Consider the following 15,406-nt stretch of genomic DNA (forward strand, 5'->3'; position numbering starts at 1 on the left):
AAGTGTTAATAATAATAATAATATTAATAATAATAATGGTTGCTGTTGCTGTTTTATTTATATCCTGCCCATCTGACTGGGCTGCCCCAATCATTCTGGGCAGTTTCCAACAAGTATTAAAACACAAAAAACCATTAAAAGCCTCCCTATATAGGACTGCCTGCATACATCTTCTAAAAGTCAGATACAGTGGTACCTCGGGTTAAGTACTTAATTCGTTCCGGAGGTCCGTTCTTAACCTGAAACTGTTCTTAACCTGAAGCACCACTTTAACTAATGAGGCCTCCTGCTGCTGCCACGCCGCCACCGCACGATTTCTATTCTCATCCTAAGCAAAGTTCTTAACCCGAGGTACTATTTCTGGGTTAGCGGAGTCTGTAACCTGAAGCGTTTGTAACCTGAAGCGTATGCAACCCGAGGTAGCACTGTACTTGCTTATTTCCTTGGCACCTGATGGGAGGGCATTCCACAGGGCGGGCGCCACTACCGATAATCTGTTACTAGAGCAGACCCTAGGCTGGAGAAAGACAAAATTCCTCAGGAAGGACTTGCTAAGACTCTGATCCCTTGGGGAACTTGAGTCTGTTTTCCCGGGGTGGAAGGTTGTGAGACTGGCGGGGTCGGGGGGCTGTATCAGAGCCAAGGGCCTCTGACCCAATAAACCCAAAGTCCAGAACTTTCTTGTCCTTCATTGGGGCTCCCATTCCTCACAGGACCCATGCTTCACGGGACATCCTAGCTGCCCCGCCCCACAACAGCTGAGAGGTTTGTTGGGTTTCAGAGCACGTTTTGCTCAGAGATTTGGAGAAGGGGCCATTATCTGCAGTTTCAGCACTGCCATGTGCGCGTGTCAGGGGGAGATTGTGCTGCCCCACCCCACAACAGCTGAGAGGTTTGTTGGTTTTTGGAGCACGTTTTGCTCAGAGATTTGAAGAAGGGGCCATTATCTGCAGTTTCATCACTGCCATGTGCGTGTGTCAGGGGGAGATTGTGATGATCACCAGCAATGGTGCCACCTTCCCCTGTGCTGCACAGACTTGCGCCATGATCTCTCCAGCGAATAAAGCAAATGTAGATTGCCACAAAGCTTCTTACTGATTTGAAAATCAGGATAGGGGGAGGGTACCCTGTTTGGCTGGGCTGGATGACTCCCAAGCCAGAATTAAGATTGCCAAAAGAAATATCAACAACCTCAGATATGCAGATGACACAACCTTGATGGCAGAAAGTGAGGAGGAATTAATGAACCTTTTAATGAGGGTGAAAGAGGAGAGTGCAAAATATGGTCTGAAGCTCAACATCAAAAAAACAAAGATCATGGCCACTGGTCCCATCACCTCCTGGCAAATAGAAGGGGAAGAAATGGAGGTAGTGAGAGATTTTACTTTCTTGGGCTCCATGATCACTGCAGATGGTGACAGCAGTCACGAAATTAAAAGACGCCTGCTTCTTGGGAGAAAAGCAATGACAAACCTAGACAGCATCTTTAAAAGTAGAGACATCACCTTGCCAACAAAGGTCCGTATAGTAAAAGCTATGGTTTTCCCAGTATGGATGTATGGAAGTGAGAGTTGGAGAAGGCTGATCGCTGAAGAATTGATGCTTTTGAATTATGGTGCTGGAGGAGACTCTTGAGAGTCCCATGGACTGCAAGAAGATCAAACCTATTCATTCTGAAGTAAATCAGCCCTGAGTGCTCACTGGAAGGACAGATCCTGAAGCTGAGGCTTCAATACTTTGGCCACCTCATGAGAAGAGAAGACTCCCTGGAAAAGACCCTGATGTTGGGAAAAATGGAGGGCACAAGGAGAAAGGGACGACAGAGGACGAGATGGTTGGACAGTGTTCTCGAGGCTACCAGCATAAGTCTGACCAAACTGCGGGAGGCAGTGGACAACAGGAGTGCCTGGCGTGCTCTGGTCCAGGGGGTCATGAAGAGTCGGACACGACTAAACGACTAAACAACAATAACAACAACAACCCTGTTTGGCGCAGGTTTGGAAATTGAAGATCCAAAGGGGCTGCTTTTGCCACACCCTTGGATGCCTCCACCAATTAATCCTCCATGGAGAAATAGACTTGGTGCGCTAATGTGCACTGGCTGTGCCTACCTGTGGATGCGTTATAGATGGTGAAGATTACACCTCCGCCGAGGCCCATGCTTTGCGGGTTCAGGACAGCGGTACAAATCAAGGCAGCGATGGTAGCGTCGACAGCTGAGCCTCCCTGCTGCAAGATATCCCTGTTCAGAAGGAAGAGGAGGGGGCATTCAAAAGTCACTTAATAATAATAATAATAATAATAATAATAATAATAATAATAATAATTTTATTTATAACCCGCCCATCTGGCTGGGTTTCCCCAGCCACTCTGGGCAGCTTACAACACATAAAAAATTGTAAAACATTAAACATAAAAAAATTCCTGATACAATGGCAAAACTGACCGGAAAGCTCAGGAACCAAAAAGACAAAATCTTTTAAGAAAGGATGAGGGGGTGGAATGATAATATATTTAGGAGACCAATGTAAGCAGATGAAAATATTGGCAGGACTTTAAGAACACTTGTAATGCAACAATCACTATGGACAGATACAAAACGTGGATCACGAAATAATATGCAGTTGAAAACGTCCGCAAAGAGACCCAAGGAGGGGATGGGGGGAAGTCGGGAGATTCAGAGAAATCTCAAAGTGTGGACATTCCTTTCGTATTGTTATAACTTTACACTTATAAAAATTATTATTTTTTAAAAAATTCCCGATATAGGGTTGCCTTCAGGTGTCTTCTAAAAGTCAGATAGTTGTTTATTTCCTTGACATCTGGTGGGAGGGAGTTCCACAGGGCAGGTGCCACTACCAAGAAAGCCCTCTGCCTGGTTCCCTGTAACCTCACTTCTCACAGTGAGGTAACTGTCAGAAGATCCTCGGAGCTAGACCTCATTGTCCAGGCAAAATGATGGGGGTGGAGACGCTCCTTCAGGTATACTGGGCTGAGGCCGTTTAGGGCTTTAAAGGTCAGCACCAACACTTTGAATTGTGCTCGGAAACGCACTGGGAGCCAGTGTAGGTCTTTCAGGACTGGTGTTATATGGTCTTGGTGGCCACTTCTAAAGAATGGGGGTGGGAATGGTTCTCATTAAAAAAAGGTGGGCAAAGAAGAGATTGGGGTGCGGTGCAGCACAGTGTCACTGTAAAAACCAGGAAGGAACAAGGGCTCTAAGGACTTCTGGGTTAGTGCCATTGGCAATGGCGGAATTCCTCTGACTTAGAGGAATTCCTCTGACTTAGAGGAGCTCCGCGAAAATCGGGTCTTGCCGCCGCAGCGAAGGCGGAGACCCCTTAAAAATCCCAGGCGGAGGAAGCCTGGGAACATGGGATTCGGCTGACACCAGGAGCGCCTCCCCTACTCGCAGGGAAACCCCTTTTTCGGGGATCCGAAGCGACGTGGGGTGAGCAGCGTGGTGTCTTGAATCGACCGCTATTTTTACGGAGTGAAGCCGCACAGCCGTTGCCGGAGAGCGCTGACTTTTTCCTGTGGACAATTGGACTTTAAACAAGTACCTGTGAGTAGAACGGAAAATTGGATTAAGAGACACTTTAATTTGTCATTGAAGCGGGAAGCTCTAAACAGGAAGTCTGCCTTCCGCTTTTTGTAAATAGACTGAAGCAAAAATTGTGCAAGCCAAAGTCTAGAAAGTTGTAATAAAGACCTAAATTTCCTTCATTTTTAACCATCAAAACCCCTCTTGGAAGCAGGGGAAAAGAGGGGAAATTTTGATTGTTCAAGCCTGCGGAGAGAGAGTAAAGAAAGGTAAATGTCCACCGTCTCAAACCTGGGAACGGGGTGTCAGAGACAGAAACTTTTGGGGAAGCTCATCAACTATGAATGGAACGTTTTTTGACAGATAGTTAAAGAAGAGAAACAAATTGATTCCAAAGTTACCTTTTGCATTTAAAAGAAACAAAAAAAATTGAAAATTGAAAGTAACTTTCTTTTGCTGGACTTGCTTTCAAAAGATGGATACAAGTGGAAATTGTTCACTCTAGAGGGAGCTTGTTAAATTGTTGCTGGAATCGATCTGGGGATTTCACAGCTGTGGAGATTAGGATCGTGAGACCAGACTCTGACCTTGAACAAAAATGGGTATTGAATAAGTTTTGGTGTTTGCTTTTTGCAAGACAAGCGCCTTGTTGGAGCAGATGCATGAGAAGATGAATGTGATGACTGTTGCAGTTCAAAATTTTGGACAAACAGTAAATACTTATATAGAAACCACTCAGGATCCAACCCAGGAACCTGTTTTGACAGGGCAAGTGCAAACGCAGAAGACAATGGAGGAGGTTGCTGCTGAACCTCATGCGACACAAATGGAGAGAACCGAGGCCCTGCAGGAGCATAAGCCGCTGTTCTTGAAGATTGAACCTGGAGCAGGCCAGGGGGGGTCTGGAGTTGTGGGGGTCCTTAATTTTGGAGGGACTTTGAAACATGCATTTAAATATTTTCTGGACTATCCTGCTGATTGTGGGGAATGGGACTGTGGGGAATGGGCTGACCTATGGAGGGGAGATGGAGATATTTTTGGGTTGGAGTTTCCCCGAGACCTACTCCTCAATGAGAAAGGAAAGAGATTAAGAAAGAGATTAACAAAAGACAAGGCAAAGTGCTGGTATAAACAAGAAGAAGAACTGCAGAAGGGACTTGGAAAAGACTTAAGAGCCTCAGACATAAGACTACCAGGTTGATGGACTAGATGGAATGGGCAGTAAGGTCTGACATAACCCGAGACCAGGAAGAAGAGACATTGGATGAAGATTGGAAGAAAGCTTTAAAAATTTATTTTGGGAATTAGGGTAAAATTTATTTTGGGAATTAGGAAAAATGGTGGAATGAAATCATTTGGCTTTAGTAGAAATGATATTAGGAATTATGTATAAATAAGTATTAAGTTCTAGGATTTAAGGTTTTTTATCGTAAGATAAGGTTAAAATAAATTAAGGTAAATTGAATGACAGAATATTGTGAAAGATGAAAAGGATTTGCTGAGTTAATTGATAGGTTAGACTGTTAAGATAAATTATCCAATAAAAACTGAGAAAGATGGAAAGAATTTGCTGAAACAAATAACTAAACTAGAATACAAAAAGGGAGGTGTGAGGAGGTCGATGAAACAAGTAAACGAAAGATAAAGAGATGGAATATTGGATGTGTGTTTTTTTTTCATTTTTATTGTGATTGTTGTATTTTTATTTTTATTTTTTATTTTCCCTCTATCTATTTTTTATGTATTGTAATGTATACGTTGTTAATTTTTTTGCTCTTTGTTTTTTTTTTTCCTTTCTGTAATCTCTAAACTCTTAATAAATATCATTAAAAAAAAAAAAGGAACAAGGGCTCCACCAACTATTTTGAGGCCCCAGAGTACATTTGGAAATCTAAGAAACAGTCATGGGTACCACAAAATACCCATTTCACAGAAGAAAAACTGAGGATGATCAGAATGCCCCCCCCCAATAACCCTGAACACACACTGGAAACAATTAAAACAGACCAAGAACAAATCAGTCACCTCCCACCCCCACAAATGACTCCCCTGAAAAAGTGCAAAAACCTTGTTAAAAAAATTGGGAATATGGTCTGAAAGTCCCCCCCCCACACACACACACTAGTGTTAATTTGTGAAAGGGATCTGTTTCCCACACCACGGAAAAAACAGGCTCCTTTGGGAGGAAGGGTCAACTATAAAGAAATAATGAATAATTTTTGCACACCTCTGACATGTCACCTTTCCTCCACACTGAAAAGTCCCAAACTTTTCTTCACATGGGAGTTTCCTTGCCCTTTTCTGAACCTTTTCCAGCTCTTCCATCTATTTTGTGAAGCGATTTCACCAGAACTGCAAGCACTATTCCAGCTGCACCATAGTTTTGAATTAGGGCTTTATGGTACTGGCAGTTTTAGTTTCAGTCCCTTTCCTAGTGTGGAATTCCCCCTTCTCCCTTCACTGAGCTGTCCAGTACAACTCCAAGATGGATGTTCTTTGGAAACAGATACTGCCAGCTGCTAAATGCCTCTCCTCTATAGATGCCTTGGACGTGGTGCCTTTCATTTGCTTGTGATGAAGACAAATGCTTAGGATGGGGAGGTCAATTGCCTGCTGGTTCAGCTAGACTGAAATCTCCAGGTGGGCTGTCTGCTTTTAAGGTTTCAGAACTGGCCACTGTGGTTCTTAATACAGGCCTAACAGTGTTGTTGTTTTTTAATTTTTGATTTTCAGTTACATACATTTCAATAGTTTTACATTCATTTCAACATTTCAAAACTCGACCTCCTTCCTCCTCTTTCTGTGGTTCCTTAAATTTAATTTTATCATTTTTCTGCATATTCTAAATTAACTTAACTTACTCTTTTATTCATCTACATTGGTACCTCCGGTTGTGGACGGGCCTGTTCTGCGCATACTTACTGCGCAGTAGAGCGCTTCTGCACATGTGCGCGGGGCGGAACCCAGAAAAATACTTCCGGGTTTGCAGCATGCGTATCTCGAAGGATACGTAATCAGAGGTGCTCATAAGTAGAGGTACCACTGTACTTTAATTACCGTATTTTTTGCTCTATAAGACTCACTTTTTCCCTCCTAAAAAGTAAGGGGAAACGTGTGTACGTCTTATGGAGCGAATGCAGGCTGTGCAGCTATCCCAGAAGCCAGAACAGCAAGAGGGATAGCTGCTTTCACTGCGCAACAATCCCTCTTGCTGTTCCAGCTTCTGAGATTCAGAATATATATTTTTTTCTTGTTTTCCTCCACCAAAAACTAGTTGCGTCTCGTGGTCTGGTGCATCTTATAGAGCGAAAAATACGGTATATACCCTTATGAAACTGCAGGTTATTACAATAATCCTGCCAATGTTCTTATTTTTTTACAGCTTATTTGTAAATATTCAATAAACCATTTCCGTTCTTTTATTAAAAGTTTGTTATCTTGATTTCTTATTTTTCCAGCAAGTTTCGCCACTTCTGCATAGTCCATAAGTTTTTGTCTCCATTCTTCTTTCGTCAGGACTTCTTCTTCTTTCCATTCTGGGGCAAATAACATTCTTGCCGCTGTAGTCGCATACATGAATAAATTTCTGTACTGTTTAGGTAGTTCTACCCCTATAATACCCAAAAGGCACTACTGTGTTGTTGCTGTTTTTAAGGAAGCTTTTACAAAAGAAATCCCAGGGTCTATTGTGTCACCTGCTTTTAAAACTGCAGCTTGCTTGTTTCTAAAGTGCTTTTGGTTTTTAATGTTTATTTTTCCCCCTTTTGGGGTTTATTTTTTGTGTTCTTTTAAAACAGTGCTACTTTTGTACTTTAGCAGGAAGGTGGGGTATAAATTCAACAACAGCAGCAGCAGCAGAACTGTCTCAAGGACTACATGTGGTTTTCTTAATCACTAGGAGGGATCAGGGAGGGTCTTCCCATCAAACAGCTTCCAGTTTTTGTTTGCAGTTTTTATCTCTGCAAAACGCCTTTCCTCCATTTGTTGTTTCAAAGTCACTTTTTAAAGAGAAGGTTCCCTTTGCCATTATCTGTTCATTTCCCTTTGTGTTTGCAGCCTGTTATAGGGAGCAGGTGGCGTTGTGGTCTAAACCACTGAGCCTCTTGGGCTTGCTGATTGGAAGGTCAGTGATTTGAATCCCTGCAGTGGGTGAGCTCCCGTTGCTCTGTCCCGGCTCCTGCCGACATAGCAGTTCGAAAGCACACCAGTGCAAGTAGATAAATAGGGGATTATTATAACAAAGGGGGCGACCCTATGTAAAATCGCATAGACAATTTTTGTGCTCTACATCGCCATCTGGTGTCGCGTCTTTACAACAGAGTTGTTGTTGTTTAGTCGTTTAGTCGTGTCCGACTCTTCGTGACCCCATAGACCAGAGCACGCCAGGCACTCCTGTCTTCCACTGCCTCCCGCAGTTTGGTCAAACTCATGTTTGTATCTTTGAGAACACTGTCCAACCATCTCGTCCTCTGTCATCCCCTTCTCCTTGTGCCCTCCATCTTTCCCAACATCAGGGTCTTTTCCAGGGAGTCTTCTCTTCTCATGAGGTGGCCAAAGTATTGGAGCCTCAGCTTCAGGATCTGTCCTTCCAGTGAGCACTCAGGGCTGATTTCCTTCAGAATGGAGAGGTTTGATCCCCTTGCAGTCCACGGGACTCTCAAGAGTCACAACAATATAACTGACTGAGTGTAGCTGAGTCTCTGTCCTCACAGTGGCCAACCAGATGCCCCAATGGGAAAACCTACAAGTAGGATCCTAGAACCATCCCATCCCCAGTGGTTTTCAGAAGCGCTGCTGCCTCCAACCATAGAACCAGAGCACAGCCATTCTGACTAGCAGCAATGGATAGCCCTCTCCTCCAGGCATTTGTCTAATTCTCTTTTCAAGCTATACAAGTTGGAGACCTTCATAGATAGGTATGGAGCAAGTTCCATACCTTATCTATATGCGCTGCATACATAAGAATCCCGTGCTCTTAACCACACATGCCCTGTGCTTCCACAGACGTATACTTTGACCCTTGGCCGTGTGAAGAAAACCATAACGGTGTTTGGACAAAATGAGGAGAACTGGGAGGACAGCAAGAAAGGCCAAGAGGATGGAAGGTCCTTAGATTAGAGGGGAATGCCAAGATCTGCAAATATTTGAGAAAGGAGGGAGATAAAGGCCTCTGTGGCTTTGAAGGAGGAGATAAGGCAGAGGGATTTGCTAGCTGGCTGGGATGGAAAATGCCTTTATTAGATAACTGAGAGGGAAATGCCTTCTCCTCGGGTGATCGATTGGCCAATGGAATGTTGGCCTTCCAATCCAGAGTTGGATCACCTTCCTTGGAGGTTTGTGAAGGAGACTCCAGGATTTAACCCACGCATTGGAGGGACGGACGGGGGAAGCAAATCTGCCCTTTCTCATTTTCCCCAGTCTTAAATTCAGCTCTCCACATTTCCATGGGAGTTTGCATTCTTTTTTATTACCATTTTAAAGAAACTCTTGTAAACAAAAATTGCCCTTTTCCCCTTATGGGGGTATCCAAGAGCCCATATAGAGTCCTTACATAGGTTCCCTATTGGTAGGAGAAAATAACAGACGCCATATTGAGAAGCAAAGCAGCTATTAAGCCTGATCTTTATTGATCTGTTGCAACAGGGTCCTCACTCACCACACGAAGGAGGGAGGAGGAACCCAGAACAATGGTGCGCAAGGCCTTATACAGTATAGACTTTTGAAATTGCCACCCTGTAGATCAAGACCACCCCCACATACATACATCACAGAAGGGGTGTAGCTCAAGACCACCATCCCAGATACATCATACCTACATCACAGAAAAGGCAGTCTAAAACAGAAATTTCAATGTTGTTTTTCTCCTGTCTGGCAGGTTACTTGATTGGATACCCTGGGGAGCCTGGCCAGTCTTCTGTAATGCTAAATACTTAGTAATGATAAATACTTAGTTCCTGAGTCAGGTCACAGGCTCACCCTATTCAAACAAAGACATACACTTAAGACAGGATTTGTGAAGGAAAAGACAATGGGGAGGCTTTTCCATTTTCCTTTGACCTTGCAGTGCAGAGAAAACATTTGGTCAGTTTGGGACAGTTTGGGAATAAAAAATAGTTCCGGGTCGGTCTTCCTGTGCTGATCTATGTACTTGGTTGGTACACTTATGAACATTTAACATATATCTAAGACCTCCAAATTCCTGTCACAAAACTCAGCACCATTTTGGTGTGCAGTTCTCCTGACGTACATGTCCTCGTAAGAAATTTTCTCTTAGTACGTAACTCTTTTTTTGCAAGCTGTTTTTAACTAACATATCTATTTTTAAAACGCAAGCTTTATCTAATCTTTCTCATGCACGTTGCTTGCGCTGCAAAATCTGGAGAAGTGCCAGTTTCAAACGATGGTCATAGATCATAGAAATCTAGAGTTGCAAGGCACCCTGAGGATCATAAAATCAAACCCCTTACAATAAAGGAATATGCAGCTTGTCCCATATAGGAATCGAACCTGCAACCTTGGGGTTATAACAGCACCATTCATTCCTCTACCCCACAGCTGGGGGAATCATAGAACTGTAGGGCTGGAAGGGACCCAAAGGGCCATCTAATGCAACTAGATGCAGTGCAGGAATCCCATCTAAAGCATGTAGGAATATGCTCTGTGTCTCATAAGGGGTTCCTCGGAGGAAGGGGGGGTACCAGGAAGGAGGGGGAAAGAGAGCTGTTCTGAGCACTAGGGGTGGGGGGGAAGCAATATCTTCCTGGGGATTTCCCCTTCAGAGAACTATACCTGTGAGATGAAATGGTTGGAGTATAGTGAAAGGCTGTCAACACCCCCTGGAAGCAAGAGAAGGTCAAGTGGGGGGCAGTGGTGGTTCATAGACCCACCTCCCCAGAGACATGTCTGGGCCAACAATCCCCCATCTCACTTCTTTCTGCCTGCTGCTTCTAACATCCAGCAGCTTCTGATTTGACACCCCATTGACACACAGGTGGAATCTATACGCATATAAAAAAACGCTGTGAAATTTTTTTTTTTTAAAAAAAAGTTTTGAAAAATACATTGCTCAGTCCCTGCTCCTGCCCACTTAGCAGTTTGAAAGCACGTCAAAGTGCAAGTAGATAAATAGGTACTGCTCTGGCGGGAAGGTAAACGGCGTTTCCGTGCGCTGCTCTGGTTCGCCACAAGCAGCTTAGTCATGCTGGCCACATGACCTGTAAGCTGTATGCCAGCTCCCTCGACCAATAAAGCGAGATGAATGCCGCAACCCCAGAGTCGGTCATGACTGGACCTAATGGTCAGGGGCCCCTTTACCTTTACCTTACCCAAACAGTCTTCTTAGTTTAAGAACATAAAAGAATACCAGACGAGCCCGCTGGATCAGGCCAATGGTCCATCTAGCCCACCATCCTGTTCTCATGGTGGTCAAACAGGGGCCCCAAAGGGGCGGGGGGGGGGCGAGAACCCTCAAACAGGATTCAAACACAAAAGCCTTCTCCCCTCCTGAGGTTTCCAGCAGCTGGAATTCAGAATCATTGCTGCCTCTGACCCACAGAGCCAGCCAGTGCATTGCCATCCTGGCTAGTAGCCGTCAATAGCCCTCTCCTCCATGGATTTGTCCAGCCTTTTTCAACCTGTGGGTCCCCAGATGTTGTTGAACTACAGCTCCCATCACCCCTAGCTAGTGAGGCCAGGGCTCAGGGATGATGGGAGTTGTAGTCCAACAACATCTGGGGGCCCACAGGTTGAGAACGGCTGGATTTGGTTATGATTCATTGGGCTAAAGATTTTGGATATAATATACAATTGAGTGAATGGGTGAAATTATGGAAAGAAGGTCTAAAGTTTACTGCATGTGATGCATTAAAAGAAAATGTGATGAAAATGGTGTATAGATGGTATATCACCCCTGTTAAACTAGCGAAAATGTATAAAACTAGTAATAAGTGTTGGAAATGTAAAGAAAAAGAGGGAACATTTTATCATATGTGGTGGGAATGTAAAAAGGTGAAATGCTTTTGGGAGATGATGAGTTGAAAAAAATGTTGCAATATACATTTGCAAAGAAACCAGAAGCATTTCTATTGGGAATGGTGGGAAGTGATATAAATAGAAAAGAATATAAGCTTTTCTTATATGCAGTAACAGCAGCTAGGATATTATCGGCCCAGAAATGGAAGCAAGAAGAATTGCCAGCGATTGAAGAATGGAGGATGAAGCTGATGGACTACACAGAATTAGACAAATTAACAGGAAGGATCCGAAACCGGCGGGACCAGAAATTTACCGAACTATATGAAAAGTATTTGTGATGGTCAGACGACGTTTGTAGGTCTGCAAGAAGTTCTGTGAGGAGTATTGTAAAAATGTAAAAGGTGGGATGATAAGTTAAGAGGGTAAAGACAATATAAAATTAAGTAATGCATGAAAGAGGTTAAAACGGAAGATCATCGGAGGTGCTGATGGAAGTCCAAAAAAAGTGTATTTGTAATAATCTGTGTGGTACGTTTTAAAATTTGTATGTTAAAATCATTTTTTTAAAAAAAGAGAGCGGCTGGATTTGTCTAATCATGGGCGTGGCCTCCCCTAAACCAAGTCAACAAATAAAAGTACCGGTAGAAAGATTTTGGCAGATATTTCCGAGTGCTTGGGGTCAAAAGAAAATAATACAAAAGAACTGTTGTTGAGACATTGATTTCTGAAACTGCTAGAGGACAGTGGCAGGTAAGTGTCCTGCCCCACCCTCCAAAAAACCCACAAATCCTGGCTGCGCCCATGTGTCTAATCCTCTTCTAAAGCCATCCAGGCTTAAACTTAAGGAAGAACTTTCTGACAATAAGAGATGATAAACAGCAGGAGGAACTTCTTCAGGAGGTAGCTGTGGACTCTTTCCTCCGTTGGAGATTGTTAAGCAGAGGTTAGATGGATTCCTGCATCACAGGGGGTTGGACTGAATGACCCTGAGGGTCCCTTCCGACTCTACAATTTTTTTTAATATATAATATTTATTAAAGTTTCCAATTAATACAAAAAAATAGACATACACAAAAAAAGAAATAATAAAAATACAAAAACACAAAAACAAAAAGAACAATTAAAACAAATATAATTTCCATTACTCATTTCCATTAACTTGTTTCCCAGACCTCCTCTCACCTCCCCCTTTTGTATTCCAATTCAGATTCTTAATTCAGCAAATCCTTATTATAACTTGTTGTAACTTATTATGACTTATTACTCAACCTCCCGACTCTACAATTCTATGATTCTATGTAGGAGCACAGGACAGAATATTGTGGCCCCGAAGGCGATGTCCGGGGTGACAAGGAAGTCTGGGGAGGTGAGGGGCTCCTGGAAAAACCCTTGCTGGAGCCAGGGGTGCCAACTTGAATAAAATATTTTGGTGGGGGGGGGCACAGGTAAGCCTCACCTCAGATAATTGATCACATGATGGGACACGCCAACACCATTTGAATGACAATGGCCATCAACTTTGGGGGGACCCAGCTCACCCCAAAAAGTATTTGGCTCCTCTGGGTGAAGCAGGTGAGAGTTTGAATTAACAAGTCCCATCTCAGAAGGAGAAACCACCGTCTCTCTTTCTCTAGCCTGACTGAGCTGTGATGCAAAGACCCAGAAATGCCAAGAGCCCAGGCAAAAGGAAAGGTGTGTGTGTGTGTGTGTGTGTGTGTGACACAGAGGCTTGGAAAAGAGAGTCCCGGAGACAGAAGACCCCCTTCCCGCCCCTCCAGCCCGACCCTCTTACCTGCCAATGTCGGAGCAGGTTTGGGTGTCCGCCGCCACTGCTGCCCGAGGGTACCTCGGAGGAGCGCACCTGGACCGGGTCAGGAGCACGGCTAGGATCGCGGCTCCCGCCAGGGCCACCAAGCCCACCAAAGCCAGGCAGCAGAACTTGCCGCGCGATAGACCCATTTCACAGACGGCGCGACTCCGGCTCCTAGAGGAGGCAAAAGGCTGCTCTTGCGTTGGCTAGTGCTGCAGGCGCCGGTCGGAGCTGGGCCTTTTTAAAGGGCTGCCCCCGCCCCCCCCGGGGGGGGGAGCTGTGTTTGGCAGAGGGGGAGAGGCCCGCCCCCCTGCCCGGGACATCCTTCTCCTATGACAGCAAACTTTTAGAGGGGGGGGGGCGGGACTGCGTGAGAGTCAGAGCTAAGCCAGTGTGGAAAACTTCCAAGATTTTCCGAATGCAGTGGAAGCTGCCTGTTGCGCTCTGGCTACTGCGGAATTGGGTCTGGTCTATTAAAACGGTTTATGGAAGGTCCCTTGCAGGCAAGCTTGCAGCAGGAGCTCCCGTCGAAGCCAAGGGGAGAGGTGGAGGGGTGTGTGTTGTTGTTGTTTTTGTGTGTGTGTGTGTGTGTGTGTGTGTGTGCGTTGCCCTTAAAGGGAAAACGCGCAGTTTCATTCCTCCTCCTGAATCCAACCCGCAAATATCCGCATGCATCAGGTTTCTTCTCCCGATTCCCCGTGTACTGACCCGTCGAGCAAAGTTTGCTTGGAGGCGAGACGACGTCCGCCTTGCTGGCGGGGAGGTGAGACGACGTTGCGTCGAAGCAAGCACTTCGCCCGCCTTCCGAATGCCTTTCCCCTCCTCACTTTCCTTCTCCCAAAAACAAGCTTGGTTCTGAGCGGGAAACGTCCCGAATAAACTTCAGTTGCACGACCTGGGATCGCTCAGTCAGTAGAGCTATCCCAGGTCACTAGGGTTGATGGTTCGAACCCCACTTTGGGTAAAAGATTCATGCATTGCAAGAAGTTGCAATGGATGACCCTTGCCGCCGCTTGCAACTCTACCATTCTATGATTTTATGACCTGCATTTGCCGGGATGTGACGGACTCGCAGCCGAAAACAGGGGCGAGGTGGGGGGTGGGGGTGGGGGTGGGGCTCATCCATGCCAGAAGTACCTCCCCCGGTTGCAAAGCTGGGCTCCTTTTTTCTTTTTTTAAATAACTTTTTTATTCAAAATTGAAACAAAACATATTATCCAGAAACATATCCTTATTTCCCCCCATTTTTCCTCCTTTCCCCTCCCTCCCCCCACAGAACCCCACCCCGACTTCCCTCAGTTCCAGTCTTTGATTTCTCTAAAAATGCTGTTTTCTGCATGTTACACAGTTGTATAGATCCTCAAACTATTTAGCTGATTATTATCAATAAAAAGTTTGTGAATGTTTATTCAAAACCAGCCAAGGAGTCCAGTTCGCTTTGTTGCGTCTTCAAATACTTTGTAAAGGGTTCCCATTCATCTTTAAAGTCACAGTTATCCTTGTCCCCTAGTTTGTATGTTAAAGCTGGGCTCCTTTCAAATCCACATGGAGCAGGGAGAGATGAACTCGAAGGTCAGGGCAAGGCAGGGCTCATAAGGAGGCGTAGACACGTGTGCGAAAAGCTTCACAAAGGTGGATATCAGCCGGGAGAGTCCAAGGACCAGAGACTCACACTGGAGGGAGCGCTCTGGAGACACGTGCCTGCTCGTTTGCTGGTTAGTGATAAGCATGTTTGGGACTCTCTTTTTATGCAAAGACCATCTTCTAGGCGCCTTCCATAAGGCTGTCTCTTCTGACTCCTGGATGTGGTCCTGTTGGATCTGCCCAGATGAAGCCAGATGTGAGCTGGGGATTGATTCCATTCTGGGTTGGTGTGTGTTTTTTGCACAAATTGCCATCGTGGCTTGTTGTTGTTTAGTTGTTTAGTTGTCCGACTCTTCGTGACCCCATGGACCAGAGCACGCCAGGCACTTCTGTCTTCCACTGCCTCCCACAGTTTGCTCAAACTCATAGCTTCAACAACACTGTCCAACCATCTCGTCCTCTGTCGTCCCCTTCTCCTTGTGCCCTCCATCTTT

At 44.9% G+C, this 15,406-nt stretch overlaps 1 protein-coding gene across 2 annotated transcripts in view; it reads right to left on the reverse strand.

Moving 5' to 3' along the window:
* GGT5 (gamma-glutamyltransferase 5) overlaps positions 1 to 14,183 on the reverse strand; it is a 31,248-nt gene extending 17,065 nt beyond the window's left edge. The window contains exons 1-2 of one of the 2 annotated variants that reach the window (XM_083717350.1): positions 13,311 to 14,183; positions 2,112 to 2,242 (exon numbers count right to left, since the gene is read on the reverse strand). In XM_083717350.1, the coding sequence (XP_083573476.1) occupies positions 2,112 to 2,242; positions 13,311 to 13,477 (298 nt within the window). In that variant the 5' untranslated portion in view covers positions 13,478 to 14,183. The remainder of the gene's footprint in view (positions 1 to 2,111; positions 2,243 to 13,310) is intronic. The other variant, XM_083717351.1, reaches the window with a different exon arrangement.
* Positions 14,184 to 15,406: the final 1,223 nt, after the last annotated feature.

Source organism: Podarcis gaigeae, assembly GCF_964106915.1.
Source record: "Podarcis gaigeae genome assembly, chromosome: 16".
Lineage (NCBI taxonomy): Eukaryota > Metazoa > Chordata > Lepidosauria > Squamata > Lacertidae > Podarcis > Podarcis gaigeae.